Here is a 15,118-nt window from a genome sequence, read left to right as displayed (position 1 = left end):
TCGTGGTGACCTGTGAACTATTTATTCAGAACTTCTGATTGCTCAAACTTTTTCGATTATTACATACAGACGAGCCACAATGAAAAGTGCGAAACCCGGCAAGAAAAATATAGATATATAGGTATTGTGATAACTTTATCAAAAAGGAAGCTGACGTATTCAACGAAATTCTTGAATGTCCAATCTGGTTATAAAACGACTATAGAGCTGGGAAAGAAAAGTTGGTGTACAGATTTTTGAACTTCAATATTGTTACTCGAGTGGACAGAAATAATGACACGAGCGAAATGAAGTCCGTTCAAAACTGTGTAAACATAATCGTATATTTCAAAAATTCTAAGGCAAGGCACGTGTGAGAAATTTTTCTTTTTTATAACTGCAACCGAAGTTGTAGGATGAACTAACAAAAAGGGGTGATGATGAAAAATAAGTTGAAAAGAGAAGATTTCTCCTCGGAGTGGATAAAAGCCGTGCGACAGAAGAGAGAAAATGAGAAACGGTGGTGCGAAAAAAGATTTCAACTCTTGAGTAACGCCAGTCCGCTGCAAATCTGACGACCGGTGAAATATGGAGCTTCTCAAGACCGCAAGGCTCACGGGGCTGAAGCACAGCAGGTGTTCGTACAGAGTTCACCTCATTTTCTGCTTACGTTCTTCTCCTTCGCTCTGATTTATAGCCGCGAGTACTGTAACTCGCTTACGAGAAGAAGAAAACTCTTTCTTCGCCATCTTCATTTTTTTTTTTTCCCCCATTTCTGTTGTTCTTTTACTTCTTGAGATTTCTTGTTTTGCAACGAAAAACACTCTCCAACGGTAAACTTTTTACTAACGATAAGAGAAGCAGGATTCCCTGTGGATAAAATTTTCTGCCCCTATACAGATATATAACGCCGGTTTCTCCTTCGTTGGATCCTCCCATGCGGCTGAGGCAGGCAACCCGAGTTACACCTTATTATACCGGGCGTAAACGTGGGAACAACGACCTTGGCGCCTAGACGTAGGCAACCGAGGGTTACTATTTCATTCGTGGGATGGCAAATTGTAACTCCGGTAGCCTATCTGTAGGCGCCAAAGTGTCTTGTTTCTACGTATGCACGTATGGAGTGTACAGAAGGAGAGATATCTTAGGTTTATAAGAAGTGAGCTGATTTTTGATGTAAATATGGGTGGCGCTTATTAAACGTAAATTGCCTATCTGAAGTTAGCTGAAGTTGGTTTAAAATATAATAAGTATAACTGTGTAAATAACCTCAACATTCAATTTTGTATCAATCAGCGCCACGGTAGTTATTCTATGCACCCTTATACTCCACATTTCCACGTTTAGGCCCCTATATATATATATATATATATATATATGTAACGGAAGTTTTTTGTGAGACTACCCTCTGAGCGTTAGTACGTAGGCAACCGAAGCTACGTGACGTATTGCTACGTATTCGAATTACAGCTACGGTTGCCTATTAGTGGGCGTTGAACGAAAACTAAATTTTGTATTGCTTCGTGTTTGACATGTAACTAGAGCTGCCTATTTTCCGGCGTTACGTGTTGAGTTCCGGAGAAAACTTCCGCGGTACATACGCAACTTGGTTCATCAATCAGAATAATTTACGTCGAGGGTACGGATGGCGGTACATCCTAAGTAAAGTTGGACGAGCATGTTTTTGTTACACGGCATCACCGTCAGTGAAACTTTACCTAACAGTTTCCGCGTTACCGTTAATTGTGTGATAACAACAGGCTGCTGAGCCGCTAGAGTTCAACCCGAATCACGTTACGTGTCCTGTGGAAATCAGCTAACAAAGCGTGAAAAGCGTAAAAATGAAATATCGTTTCGATATTATGGATCTTTATTACAATATTGTGGGTACGTACAAGGAGAATAGACACGACGTGATTTCCCATGTGTGAAATGAACGAATGTAGTGATGTTCAGTCGGTCAAGAAGAGTGTATTCGTTATCCCCATTTCGACACTCACGCGCTTGTCTCGAGACAATGGTTTTAGTATTGAATTGCCTACTCACACGAGTTTCTCGTAGTTACACGCCAAACCAAATTATCCGCAGTGCATATCCGTGTATGTATATTCAATAGTAATTGAGAAGGCAGCCTTTCGAATGCGATAAATTATCGGCTATCCGCTGAACCGTTACTTGGGATAATCTTAACCCGTCTATTGTGATTTGTATAATTTGCAGCTACGGCCTGTACGTTATAACTTCGACCCAATTTAATGTCGAATTTGCTACAAGAATTGCTTCTCAATATTAGTCTTCTTGTTGTACTGATTGAAAAAAAAGAGGAAGGAAACATCAAATGTTGTGATGTCTTTCGTCACTTGCGTCATAAAAAAAGGAACGTTTCATCGTCAATTTTCCCCTCCTCGTACAGTAATAAGCTTAGCGTTTATCAAGAGATTAAAAAAAACCGAAACCTCGCTACAGCAGTTATCTATCATATATCACATATCTACACATATCTATAGCTAGATAGAAAATTTGAGCAATTCAATTTTCCTGTAGAAACAAAATAATGGTTGATGATCATTGTCCGAATTAGTTCTTATATCGATTTTGAAATATAATTCAGACGTCACATACTTTTTGGATATTAAATCTATAGAAAACTGACTTCGTTGTTTTTTTTTTTTTTTTTTTGTTTTTTTTTTACTTTGCTCGTAACCAAAATTTACTGAATCTCGGTTCATTGCACTTCAGTCTAATTTTTCGCTTGATAATCAACAGATAACAGATAAGTTGGTTCCGGTAATGTATAAACATTGATCGACCGGCACAGATGGACCGTGTCATATGAGTGAGATTAAAACTTATTTAATGATTTTATTGATTGAAGCAATTTCGTTACAAAAGTCTATCAATCGCCAATTGATTAATCATGATCATCATCCTCGTCATCAATTAACTCCTACTATAAAAATAATAGCAATAAAGTCAACAGAAACAGAGGAGTACTTATTGTTAGGTACGTCTCAAATACCCATACCTAGAAAGAATTAACAAACGGCGAAAAAAGCTACACAATAAAGTTCGTTAAAAAGTTTGCTTCGAACCCAAAGGAAAATATGTATAAAAACTATTGCATGTCTTACATCCACAATTCATTCGTTAATGATTTGATATTTTTTTCTCTTTTTTTTTTCATACGCGTGTAATGTTATTTTTGTCAAGTTTAATATTAATATGATAAAATGCTAATATATTTCATTACTTCTTAACACTTATACAGCGAGTTGTCAACTCGACGGTATCAGCTTTTATATTCAATATTGTTCATATAATAATCATTCAATTAATATGTTAACGCTATACTTAATTGCTAAATCTGAGCCGCACCCAACGAGACCACAAGACGAATTTTTCATTTGTTTCTTTTCAAAGTATCAATCAAATATCCTTAATTTCCGCGATACATGCAAAAAATTTTATCCTTACCTAATTTCACACTCATTGTCAGCAAATTCTGAATCTGCCTTACTCATCATTTTTCTTTCATCATGCTATCACTATTTACACGGGCTATGATAATATCTATAAGGTCCTAGTACAGCGATTATTTAAGAAACTAGACTTTCTCCTTTTTATCAACAATCTCGAGCAAGTTTCGTTATAACCAAGATTTTTTCCAATTCTTACTTTCTCTCCATTATCTGTTTTCCAATTTATAAAACACGATTGTCCTCAATTTAGTTTAACGAATGCTGATACATTCGTTAATTTATTTAAGATCTATTTATAAACGGAGATGTAAATATTATTTCTTGTTGGAATGTTTTTAAGAAGCCACGCGAGGTAATCGCACGAATAATAGAAAAACATGATTGATATTGTTGATTATCAAAGTTCAGAATACAAACAATAGGTACGTGTATACATATATATATATATATATTGCAATATTCATTGACGCTTAATTTAAAAACTGTTCAACAATTATCAACTATAACAACAGAATAATTGATTCTCAACGTGATTGGAAGTTCTCGTTACGTGCGGTCTTCTTTGCTGGATATAGTGCATCATATAATCTATCTGTACACTCACAACCGTTCAGATACACAATAATATCAACATATTTAATATTGGACCAGGACAGACAACAAAATTGAGAATTGATTGAATTTTTAGATATTTTTTCACTTTTTTTTTGTTAGTTTTTCTTTTATATAAAAGTAACGTAATGTTTACAGTACAATATGCGTTTATACATTTGATAGCAAAGTGATGTCGAAAAAGTATTTTTTTTTTTTTCTCAACGTTTGTCTAAAAGATCATTAATATTATTATATTATTTCGTAAACTGTTTAGCTTTCTTAATATTACGAAAGAAAACGAAACGAGAGAGAGAGAGGAAATGAAAGATAGAAAGAAATAAGCAACGACAAACAAGACGTAAAAGCAATATTATGTAACTATTTCTGTAACACTATCATGTACGTTTTACGCACGGTAGTACTGTAACGGATTATCGATAGAGTAAAAAACTATCCTCAAAAAATAAACTTGTCTACTATAGAGAACGAAATAAGGAAAGAAAAATCCTCGAAGATAATAAATCGATTTAATGACGTAACAGGTAAGTGTTTCTCTATAAATCAGATGTATCATTTCAAATAATATGATCAGAAATTTTATTTCTGTCTATGACAAGAGAAGGGAGAAAAACAAAAAAAAGACCCAGACAGATCACCTCGCCATATAATATTCATATACTCAGTTTCATTCAATCGTAAATTCACATAAGTAAGATATTATAATAATTTTTCTACAAAGATATTAATTAAAACTATTTTCAGATCAATGCCACGATCGGAGATTAATTAGTTTTTTTTTTTTTATCTTTATATTTTCTTTTTATTTATTTTTTTTTCAATAAAAAACTCCGGTCCGAGCTCGGATTTGAAAACAGCGGATCTATATAAGTCCATATTAAATATATTTTACAATAATATTATCATTGTACATGAACAATGTATGCTCTACACCATACTTTGTTAACGCCGGCTAACCAGCACAACTATCGTGATCAAAGGTGTTACATATTGGCAAGCAATAAAGTTGTTTTCGAGAAGTTGAACCTCTATGTATGCAAATTTATATTTAAAAGTGAATATCTATTATTTCTCCTCAGTTGAGTTACATCTGAAGAAAAAAAAGAATAAAATTTTATAAGCATCTGAAGCAGGAATGGACAACGTGATCAATCCCGAGATCTACCTTTCACTGTCGAGACTCTGTGCGATCTAAAAATCTCACATCTTTACCACAGAATTAAATAAAATATATTTTCTGGCCTAATAGCCACGATTGACCGATTCAACATCCCTGATCTAAAGCGACTGCTTTTCAGATGCTCAATTTCAGAAATTAACAATATCTATAATAATTATAGTAATATTATGATAATAAAGATGCGCTGATTAGAATGACGATTAACAATAAGGTGTCACTTAGTTAAAATAGAGGAGGGGGACTGGATTTGTGAACCCCGATGTGTGCGCCGCCTTGGTACCTGTTAAAACATTACAATCTTAGAATTTTGTGAACCAAGCAATTACCTGCTAACAAAGAGTACAATTTTTAAATTATATTGTTAATAATATCTAATATTGTAACATCACATTTCAAGTATTTAGTAGAGCATTCACAGCAAAGTGATTTGTGGCAAAGTAGTAATGTCTTTAAACTTTAATTAAATGTATAATTATAGGATATCAATAATCAAGCATCAAACTGCCTGTTTTCCTTTCTATGTTCTGTATGATTTTTTTTCTCTGTAATTAAACTTATCTAGCCATATATTTACCTAATGTCAGAATTTGGGTACCAATTATTTCCATATAAACATTGTACAGTTAGTATTTGATTGTTTTTAATATTCAATTATTCGTGAAACTAAGGAACAAAATGTGTAAAATTAATTAAAAAGAAAAGGACTGGTCAACAATTTACGAATCCATTAAAAGAAAGATACAACTCAAAACTTTACACAATTCATAGAGTGTACTGTGAAAAGCTCGAGGAAAGATGGGATCATGTTTTATAAATTCCAAAACGTTAAAGACCGACTGAATAATTCAATTCGATTAAACTATCAGTTGTCCCTTTATCTTATGGTATGCACATGAAACGCCTATTTCACAATGATTAGAAATGATATAATCATTGAAAAGACCTCCCCACCCATATTACGGCATCTGAACACACAACTTACTAGAAACTTGAAATGATGATAAATGAAACTAACAATAAATGATCAGAATCGTTTAATTCCGTAATCGCGACAAGTTTTACATTTTAAATAAAAATCCAATTACATTGGAGACTGAAAAGTTACAAAATTGTTCGTTCCAACGCCGTAACACACTTTCCCAAATTTTTACCAATCTTGACAAAATTTCTACTCCATTTTCCATCGAGATTTTCAAACACAAGGCCAATAACTCTCGAGAGTTGAAAAACAAAGATGATAAATCAGTCCAACACTCACATGTAAGATGTGGTTAAAGTAGGCGGAGGGAGGTTATTCTTTCTTATCCTCATTGGTGGTAGAAGTGATGGTTGTTGTATTGCCTGTTGGAGTGGTGGCTGTGTTAGCAGCGGTGGTCGGCGAAACGGTTGCCGGGCTCAAGGTAGCAGCTGGAGCAGATTTTTGAGGTTCCGAAGAAGGTGAAGAAGGAGGTTGAACATCGGCTGGCGCATCCGTCGCATCTTGGCTTGAGTCCGAACTGTCCTTAATTTCGTCATCTTTATCATCTTTTTTCACTAAGTTAGCATCTGTTTCGCTCTTGGCGTTTTCCCGTAAATCCTCTGGCTCCTCCGTCGTTTTCTCATCCTTGGAATTTGGCTCTGGTTTCTTTTCCACTACCGTTACCTCTTTGCTCTCTACCGGCTCTTCGGGACTCTTTTCTTCACTTGATGGTTTGTCGACTTCGTCATCTTTGATTTCATCAACTTCCATTTTTGTCGATTCGTCCACGGAACTCTTGTCATTTTGATTATTCACAGTCTCTTCTTCCGCATTGTTTTCATTGTTTTTATCTTGCCTTTTCGGTCGCCCGCGTCCACGGCCCGTTCCCTTGGCTGCAGTTTCCTTTTTCTCCTTTTTTGGAGGAGATGGAGCAGGCGTTGGTATCCCCAGTCCACGAACTGAGCTGCGAGTACGTCTTCTACCCTCAACCTCTCCAACGGAAGTGTTTAGTCCCTTTAAAAAAATTTATCATCATTGATAAGCGGCACAAGTCAGCTTAATTTACTATAAAGCATGGAAAGAACTTCGAAGATTTCTTACATTGACTGATTCACATTTCTTCTTCGATACTCCTCACACAAATGAATCGAAATTGAAAGTTTGTGAGATCGACGAGCGACACAAACATTCATAACGGAAAGCCAAACGATTTACTTGATCGCAAATTATATGATAACCATAAGTCAGTTCCGAGTACGTGTTTACCGTTATAAGTTTACATAAATTTTTTTAATTCAATAATTAAAAATTTATTATAAAAGAAGATAAAAGACAGATTAGCAGTTGGCATTTTTGTAAAAAATCAAATCTAAGATTTCCTCAAGTTACCAACTGTCTATATCTGATTACTAGTTTACCTGCATTTATCTACAAACTATAGTTCAAGTGCTGTACGTGCGTATATCGTAAGATAAATCTGGCAGAATGATACGAGGATAATTCATAAAGAGCGCTCGTAGGGCAAGCGGTGGGGGAAACCTCTCCCTCTAGTTCCCCCACTTGGGGCTTTACCCCCACTTTTACCCCGCCAACGTTCGCGTAGGCAAAGCCGGCGGGGAGGCAAAATGGAGGGAACTGATCAGGCAAGGGGGTGTAACCTTGGCCTCTTGGATCTTAGGAAAATTCCCTGTAGATTATGCAAAAAATTTGGGTTAATTTAACCCAACTAAGTAATACCTTTAATATGGCCTCGCCTTCCTGGGCTGTTCTTTCTAAGGTCGACAGCCTTTTTGAACCTCCACGTTTATTTTTGGTCGGAGTTGGTTTATCCTGGACTGTTTGGTCCTGGGAAAACAAGAGGACAAATGCATCAGTTTATTTATCATTGGGATTAGGTGTCTCTGAAGTAAGCTGGTGAAACCGCTAGTGACTGACTGAAGCGATAAGATTAAAGCGAGTTGGACAGAGACAAGAGTTTCGTTTGTTTCAATGTATGTCGTTGGTTTTCTTTCTTTTTTGTTTCCCGCCATTTTGATTTTACCACGAAAATACTTGTAGCGCAACGAGTATGGTACAAAAAATGAACTCAACATTGTTAGACTTTGCTAACGGAAAATTGTTGTAGAGGGAATATAAACGATTTCCCGCCTTTTTAATCATCTGCCGGCGTGCACCGACTCTCCGGACGAAAGGCGCAAATAAAAAAAACATCCTCCATCTTTGCCACTAAAGGACAAATAGTACGGCTTTGAAAAATCGCTGAATATGACATCACGCGTATTAAGAGGAGCTTCTCGAATAATATTAATCTTCTGCATCTAGACGATTCACAGCGAGCCTATAATTGCTTAATACCCGCATACTGGAGAGTTGAGAATTTTCGAGATACCGAGCGTCGCCCCGTATTTGAGGGACTTACACGCCGCCTTGGCATGGAAACTCGGCTTGACGAAGGATTTTCACTGCTTTTCACGTACTTACCTTAGACACATCGTCGACACTGTTATCGTTCTTGGTCTCTGCTTTAATCTCAGACATTTCTTCGTGTCGGAATCACTCAAAAACACACGGAAACCACTGATTTACTACTAGAAATCGCAAGGAGCCCGGTCGCACTGTTTATACGATAAGCAAAGATGGCGGGTAGCGTGGGTCACGTGACCTCGTCAAACGTAGAGCGGGACGAGAGCCGCGCCACCACCCATCGCGTTCCTGAACTATAAACACCCGCGGGTTCGCTTGCGCCAATTCAAACATTTCTATTTCAAACATCATTTCAGCTCCCGCATGCGGCTTTTTCCCGCGCCGCTTTATCATTCGTACTTAAAAATAGTAAGAGCTGCAAAGTGATGTGAATATTTTTGACGCTTCTTTTTCAAATGGTGTACAAAGTATTTTAAACATATTTTTCAAAATTTTCGTGAATACTTCGAAAACTAGTTATGTACTTGCGAATACTTTTACTGTACAGTTATCGAAAAAAAATACATTTGTTTATCTCTAAAAAAAATTTAAAAAACAACAATAAAACGAAATAACTTCAAATTATTAACTTACGATATTGATTATTCCTAGGAATAATTGTTTTTTTTTTCGTTCACAAATATTTGCATTTTATTTATGGAAAAGTTGGCTTCATCAAATAGATGTGGAGGGAAATCAGAAAAAATATATTATTCTGGTGAAACTCTGTTTCCCATTTTCATCTTGTCTACATAAGTGGGATGAATCCAAAGCTTTATCTGTATTCAATTCAGCAATTAATACCGAGATTAAGATTCATATACGTTCTCGGGCCAAGAATTGCGTCTCTTAAAAAGCGAAAATAATCAATGAATTTAGTAAATCAATTGCGAATAAAAAATGAAGGAAAAATAATGACATTGATTTTATGACGATCTTAATGCTAACGTGCAAAGAAATATCAGTACCTTCAATGTCGAAGGGTGAAATTTCCTTAGAATATTTATGTTCCCATGATAAATAAGGTAAGGTCCTAATTTAATTTTTGGTACTCGCACCTCAATGCGTAGGCATTCGCCTGAACCAAAACCTTGCTCTAAAGTCATCGCTGCATGTTAAGAAAGCCGGAGCAGTCGGAGAATGTACAATTAAACGGACAGGGCCATTGTGACCCAATGATAAAAGCTGCTTTCTGGAAGCGTTTCGGGAATTCCAAGCACAAAGAGAGGTTGTAGCCTCATCCGGAAACATCACATAGTCTTCAGTATGATTAAATATTGCTTGAGCTTTGTGCTCCTGTTTTCCTGTGAGAAAAAAATACAAGATATAATTAAAAATGACCACAAGTTATGATTTTTTTCAAAAATGCACGAACTTTCGTTTCGCAGACATAAGCGTGATTTACACTTCGATTTTGACTGAAAATGACAATGACCACTACATTCAACCTTTATTTTGTAAGTAGTTGCAATTTTAATCTGTTGGTAAATGTGGATCACGCGTAAATGAAAAACTTTGACATGTACCAAGAATTATGATTAACATCTCAAATGCCAGATCAAAGAGACTCGAAAACCTTTTACCTGTTGTACCAGCACCTGTGTAAGCAATCAAACATCTGCTCGTTGACAGTTCCCACAATTTAATCAAAGAATCTTTTCCAGATGAGAGTAAATACTGAAAATGAATATCAAGAATCTATATTCATATTTTTTACCAAGACACTTTAGTGACATGGGAAAGGACATCCCTGAAATTCACAAAGACAGCAAAGTGTAAATATAATTCTCAGCTGTGTTTGCCTTAGTCACGATTATTGACGTCAGTTTAATTTATAAATTAAAGAAGAAACATACCTTTCCATTTCTTGTAAACGTCACGGAGCAAACCTCGTACCCGTCGTGTGCTTTGACAAAAGTATTTATACACCGATTGGATACACCATCCCATAATTTAATACTTCCATCCTTACCAGCAGAGGCGTAAGTCTTACCGTCCAGACAATATTTAATGCTGGTTATACCTGCCGTATGCTGATGGCTGGGTATACTAGATACAAAGCACTGTGCCGTATTTACATCGTACAATCTAACGACAGGATGATTTGTTCCAACAACAAGAAAATCACCAGTCGGATGAAACGACAAGCATCTGATCTGGTCGGCGTCTGTTATAGTACGAAAAGCTTTCTTAACACTTGCTTTACTGAAGTCAAAGAGCTTGACTGAGAAGTCTCTGCTCCCGGAAACAAGTATTGGCTCCCTGGGATGAAACTCTAAGCAAGTCACCTCCTCCAAGTGATCGTACAGCGTTCTGATCACTGGATGCCCCCCAGTTTGATCACCAGGTGCCATTTCGTCTGGTGCAGATTTGGCCAACATTCTGTCAACATCTAAAATCTTTATCGAGGCATCGACGGAGCCTGTGGCAATTAGCTGTCCATCCGCCGAAAATGCTCCTGCTCTACAATTTCCTTTGTGCGATGTAACATACGCCGTTTCATATTGTGCCGGTTCTGGTGCCTGCGTCTGAGCCTCTGTTTCAAACTCTAAATCTAAACCAGGACCAAGAGTATTATCGACATTGGAAAATGTCGGTAGATTATTTACTTCTTTTTTTGTACGATCTGGCTCATGCGCAGCACCGATTAACATCAAATGCAACAATCTATCTGAAGGTGGGCAAGGCGGCTCAGCTTGTATCATGTTCGACAATTGAACAGCCAGAGTTTGATGACCATCATAGAAAAGTTGGCTGAAAAATATGTTTTCCATATAACTAAGACCACTTTATAGATTAGTAAACACAATTTCATTACTTCGACAAAATGACCAGTCATACGCTTATGTAAAAATGTGTAAACAGCAGGATTTGTGAGACTGTGCCTCTTACAATTTGATATGTAAATGAAAGAGAAAATCAAATCAACTTCTGCCTAGTATTGTGATATCACAGTCTGTAATTGTTAGGCAAGGTGTTTCAAGATGTCACTGGAAGTTGGGAAAACTTAGCAAATTAGTGAAGTATTTTTCGCAAATATTCTATATCTGAAAATTTTCTTAGAAAAATCCGATTCCTCCGATATCCCTAATTATGGTGTATAAACTTTCATTGCTGGATACCTTGTCAAATCAGTTTTTCTAAACCCTCTAAGGGACGTATGAAATGACTAGTTTTGCAATAAGATATGAATAACCATTTAGTTAATTATCCGTAATTTTTTTTACGAAAACACAAATTGAAGCAATGGTGTCTGAACATAACGAAAACGTGTAATGAGAAGTTTGAAGTAGTGAAAAATTTGAGATTTGCTTACCTGATCATAAGCCGATAGAGCGATTCTCTGCTTTTAATAATATTCTTCGGATCCAAATCTGGCTCCTTCATGTTTGAATGATAATCTTTATTCTCCTTCGGCGACTGAATTTTGCTGGTTTTATTTTTTCAGGCACAAAACGGAATCCGAAAATACGACCAACGACAATTCGTGATTCGCCTCTGTCACCGTCGTGGTCTCTGCGAGGTGAGAGGTTATGTTATGTTGATGCATTTTGCCTGTCGAAGTTAGTCGCACGATTGGATATCGTAATCAGAATCTCAACTCTCTCCATAGGAATTGCCAATCGCATAACCTCCTCTCAGGATACAGGAGAAATGCCACAATGGCTGCTGCGAAAAGCGAAGTTGAATCGAGTCAACAAAATTTGACAGAAAGCTCAATCAAGGACTCTAAGATCAAACTGCGACCCACCTACGAACATGTTATAAGAAAGAGATTACCGCCACGCTTACCGAAAAGTGACAAGGACTTCTATATCACCAACAAAACAAACTTCAAGGTAACCTCAGACACCCTAACCTCATTTGGTGCGTTTAAATCACATGATGTTCCGTACCATTTTTCAATTATTTTATATAAATATCCATGGTGTGGAGTTGGAAAACTGACAAACACTGTAAACCAGTCTCGTACCTTCTCTTTTCAGCTTGTTTCTGGTAATTACAATTTCCAACGCTCCAGCTATCAGAATTTATAAATTCTTGCTTATATTTTGCACGATTGTTGCTTCATTGTAAACAAGAATATAATTATGCATGATTTCTCATAATACTATCGACTCTGTTTAAGGCTCAGCTGAACAAATGTGAAAAACTACTGGATTCCGGTGAACAAGAAATTGTTATTCACGCTCTTGGTGCTGCGGTAAGCAGAGCTTGCAATTTGGCCTTACAATTGAAAGAAAATCACCATGGCACTGTCGATTTGGACATAAATACGTCGACTGTAGATATAACTGGTAGGTAAAGCTGGGCTAGGATTTGAACATTGAATTGTTGAGTATTAATGGTATAATTAATTTGACTTTTATAGATGATTTTGAGCCTATCACAGATGACGCTGACTATGAGGTAAATCAACGGCAAAATTCAGCCATTCATATTCGAGTGTTCCGCACAGCATTGTTTGAGACATTCAAATAAACACATACTATTAATTTTAAGTGAGTTTATTCAGTCTGAGGTAGTGTTTGGATGTAAGCTTTATATTTTATGAGACAATGAAGAAGCTTAATTTCCATATTTGATATTTGTTTTTTCTTCATTGTGAACTTCCTCAAGATGATATTTTCCCTCAACGAATTAGTGCACTGGCTGGGTTTAACGATATTTGAAATATGGATCAATCTTGTATCATTGACAATATTTACGATTTTGCTAGCCATGAAGATAGATAACAATTATTTCGCAGGCAATGGAGGCTGGTGGATTATATTCTCGCCATTATTTATCGGTGATGGCTTGAACACATATTTTTGTGCAATTATTTTCATAAGAATGCAAATGGATGGAGTAATGAAAAGTGCTATACTTAGAGCACTATGGAGTTTGACTTTTCTTTTGTTAGTTTTTGTTTTCAAGTATTTACTTTGCAAAAAATTGTCAGGTCAAAGCAGTCTGGAATATTCTGAAGTTTTGAGCCCTGTTTTTATTCTCTTACAACTTATTGCTGTCAGGGCTTGTCAGCTTCACTGACCCAGGGCTTTAGATAGAAATGATCCTGTCATAGAATTTTCTTTACAACAATCTTCTGTATATGTTGCAACTGAGCTTATGTACACAATACGATAAACTGATGTAAAGTGCATTAGTGTCTACCAAAACTTTATTTATGGACATAAATAGTTCCCTTAAGTGCGTATTCAAACAAATTTCTCAAACTAATTTTAAGTAAGAATTGTGTTTATTTTTTTCCTTAAGCATTATCATGATATCTCAGATAGATAATTACGTTTGTTATTCGTCAAATATTCATCTCTTATTTCAGTGCTGTTAGAAGTGAAAGAGACTGTCAAATGCTTCAAGTTCCAAACCACTGCTTGGCATAATTTTAACTTTTGGAGCTATTGAAAATTACATTACATTATTTTAAAACGAGTATCCCAGCTTGGTACACTGATATTAAAATCTAAAAGTATTTATACGTGATAAATTTATGCAATAATATTACATCGTTTGTTTCGCATTTGATTCTTTTTAATGTATATTGCGCAACTGTTAGCTATGGCCCAATGCAGTAAATTAAATAATGCAGTATAATGTAAATTAGATTAGGATTAATCTTAATTTACTTAGGTTTTATATAATCAAATATAAAATGCGTATGTAGCAGAAGCTGTACAAATAACCGAAGATACAAAATTCCTGCAAAGTATGATGTGTAAATACAATAAATAAAAGTAAATTAAATATTGGATAACTTGTGCAGTTATACTTAGTTCAATTTTCGACCTATAGTTAAAAAAAAAAAACAATCACATTAGGCCAGTAGTTTAAAACTGCTAATAAAAAAGGTAGGTTCTTGACAACATTAGGAACTGAATTACAAAGTAAGTAAAAAGCGAGTATTACTAAAACTTACATGTTAATAAGGTAAAAATTATTAAAATCCATCATGGTCTCATTATGAGTATTTTGTATCTGAAATACTTGGAGTGCAATATTATATAATCATGCTTATACATGAATATGAATGTATTTGCTATAATAACAGTTATCATCTCTGTGACCATATTCTGCCAATATACCCCAATAATGATTTGATTAATTCTATTCTAAACATAGAGCTTGTTAGCTATGGTGAACAGTACTTGACACACACCAGGTATTCAATACTCAACTACAGTATACATTGAATGAAACATCCCATTTAGTCTCGTTTAATGAGCAAAATTAAGCAAATTTTCACGATCAATCAAGTCATTAAATTATCTTTGAATTATCAGAAATGCGTCAACTTCTCGATATAAAATGATGTAAATGTATCATTTTGTTTGCCTAATTAAAAAAATTTGATGATGTAAAATTATTACTGATTATTATAGCATAATAATTATAATTTCTGTTATCTTTCATATTTCATTCATATTTGAGAACTAATTAAGTTTT

The 15,118-nt window shown here is 35.6% G+C and overlaps 4 protein-coding genes across 5 annotated transcripts; 2 read left to right on the top strand and 2 right to left on the bottom strand.

Annotated features, from left to right (window-relative positions):
• Window positions 1-4,563: 4,563 nt before the first annotated feature.
• On the bottom strand, window positions 4,564-8,865 carry LOC124216376 (uncharacterized). Its single transcript, XM_046620837.2, has 4 exons — window positions 8,690-8,865; window positions 7,946-8,053; window positions 6,509-7,222; window positions 4,564-5,530 (listed from the first exon to the last, which is right to left on the bottom strand). The coding sequence occupies exons 1-3, from the start codon at window positions 8,744-8,746 to the stop codon at window positions 6,542-6,544; spliced, it is 846 nt and encodes a 281-aa protein (XP_046476793.1). The 5' UTR covers window positions 8,747-8,865; the 3' UTR covers window positions 4,564-5,530; window positions 6,509-6,541.
• A 297-nt stretch (window positions 8,866-9,162) lies between these two features.
• CstF50 (cleavage stimulation factor subunit 1 Cst50) lies at window positions 9,163-12,111 on the bottom strand. Its single transcript, XM_046623813.2, has 4 exons — window positions 11,988-12,111; window positions 10,528-11,425; window positions 10,255-10,348; window positions 9,163-9,975 (listed from the first exon to the last, which is right to left on the bottom strand). The coding sequence occupies exons 1-4, from the start codon at window positions 12,056-12,058 to the stop codon at window positions 9,731-9,733; spliced, it is 1,308 nt and encodes a 435-aa protein (XP_046479769.1). The 5' UTR covers window positions 12,059-12,111; the 3' UTR covers window positions 9,163-9,730.
• A 193-nt stretch (window positions 12,112-12,304) lies between these two features.
• Window positions 12,305-14,442, top strand: Rpp20 (ribonuclease P protein subunit p20). 2 transcript variants are annotated; one of them, XM_046623816.2, is made up of 4 exons: window positions 12,305-12,510; window positions 12,801-12,969; window positions 13,044-13,081; window positions 13,998-14,442. In XM_046623816.2, the coding sequence occupies exons 1-4, from the start codon at window positions 12,334-12,336 to the stop codon at window positions 14,004-14,006; spliced, it is 393 nt and encodes a 130-aa protein (XP_046479772.1). In that variant the 5' UTR covers window positions 12,305-12,333; the 3' UTR covers window positions 14,007-14,442. The 2 variants fall into 2 exon arrangements, with proteins under 2 accessions (XP_046479772.1, XP_046479771.1); XM_046623815.2 differs by lacking the exon at window positions 13,998-14,442 and having other exon boundaries at window positions 12,306-12,510; window positions 13,044-13,257.
• LOC124217776 (transmembrane protein 203) lies at window positions 13,277-13,817 on the top strand. The gene has a single exon (XM_046623817.2). The coding sequence runs from the start codon at window positions 13,292-13,294 to the stop codon at window positions 13,703-13,705; it is 414 nt and encodes a 137-aa protein (XP_046479773.1). The 5' UTR covers window positions 13,277-13,291; the 3' UTR covers window positions 13,706-13,817.
• Window positions 14,443-15,118: the final 676 nt, after the last annotated feature.

This window comes from Neodiprion pinetum, chromosome 4 (genome assembly GCF_021155775.2).
Source record: "Neodiprion pinetum isolate iyNeoPine1 chromosome 4, iyNeoPine1.2, whole genome shotgun sequence".
NCBI lineage: Eukaryota > Metazoa > Arthropoda > Insecta > Hymenoptera > Diprionidae > Neodiprion > Neodiprion pinetum.
This window is presented reverse-complemented; position numbering and strand designations above follow the sequence as displayed.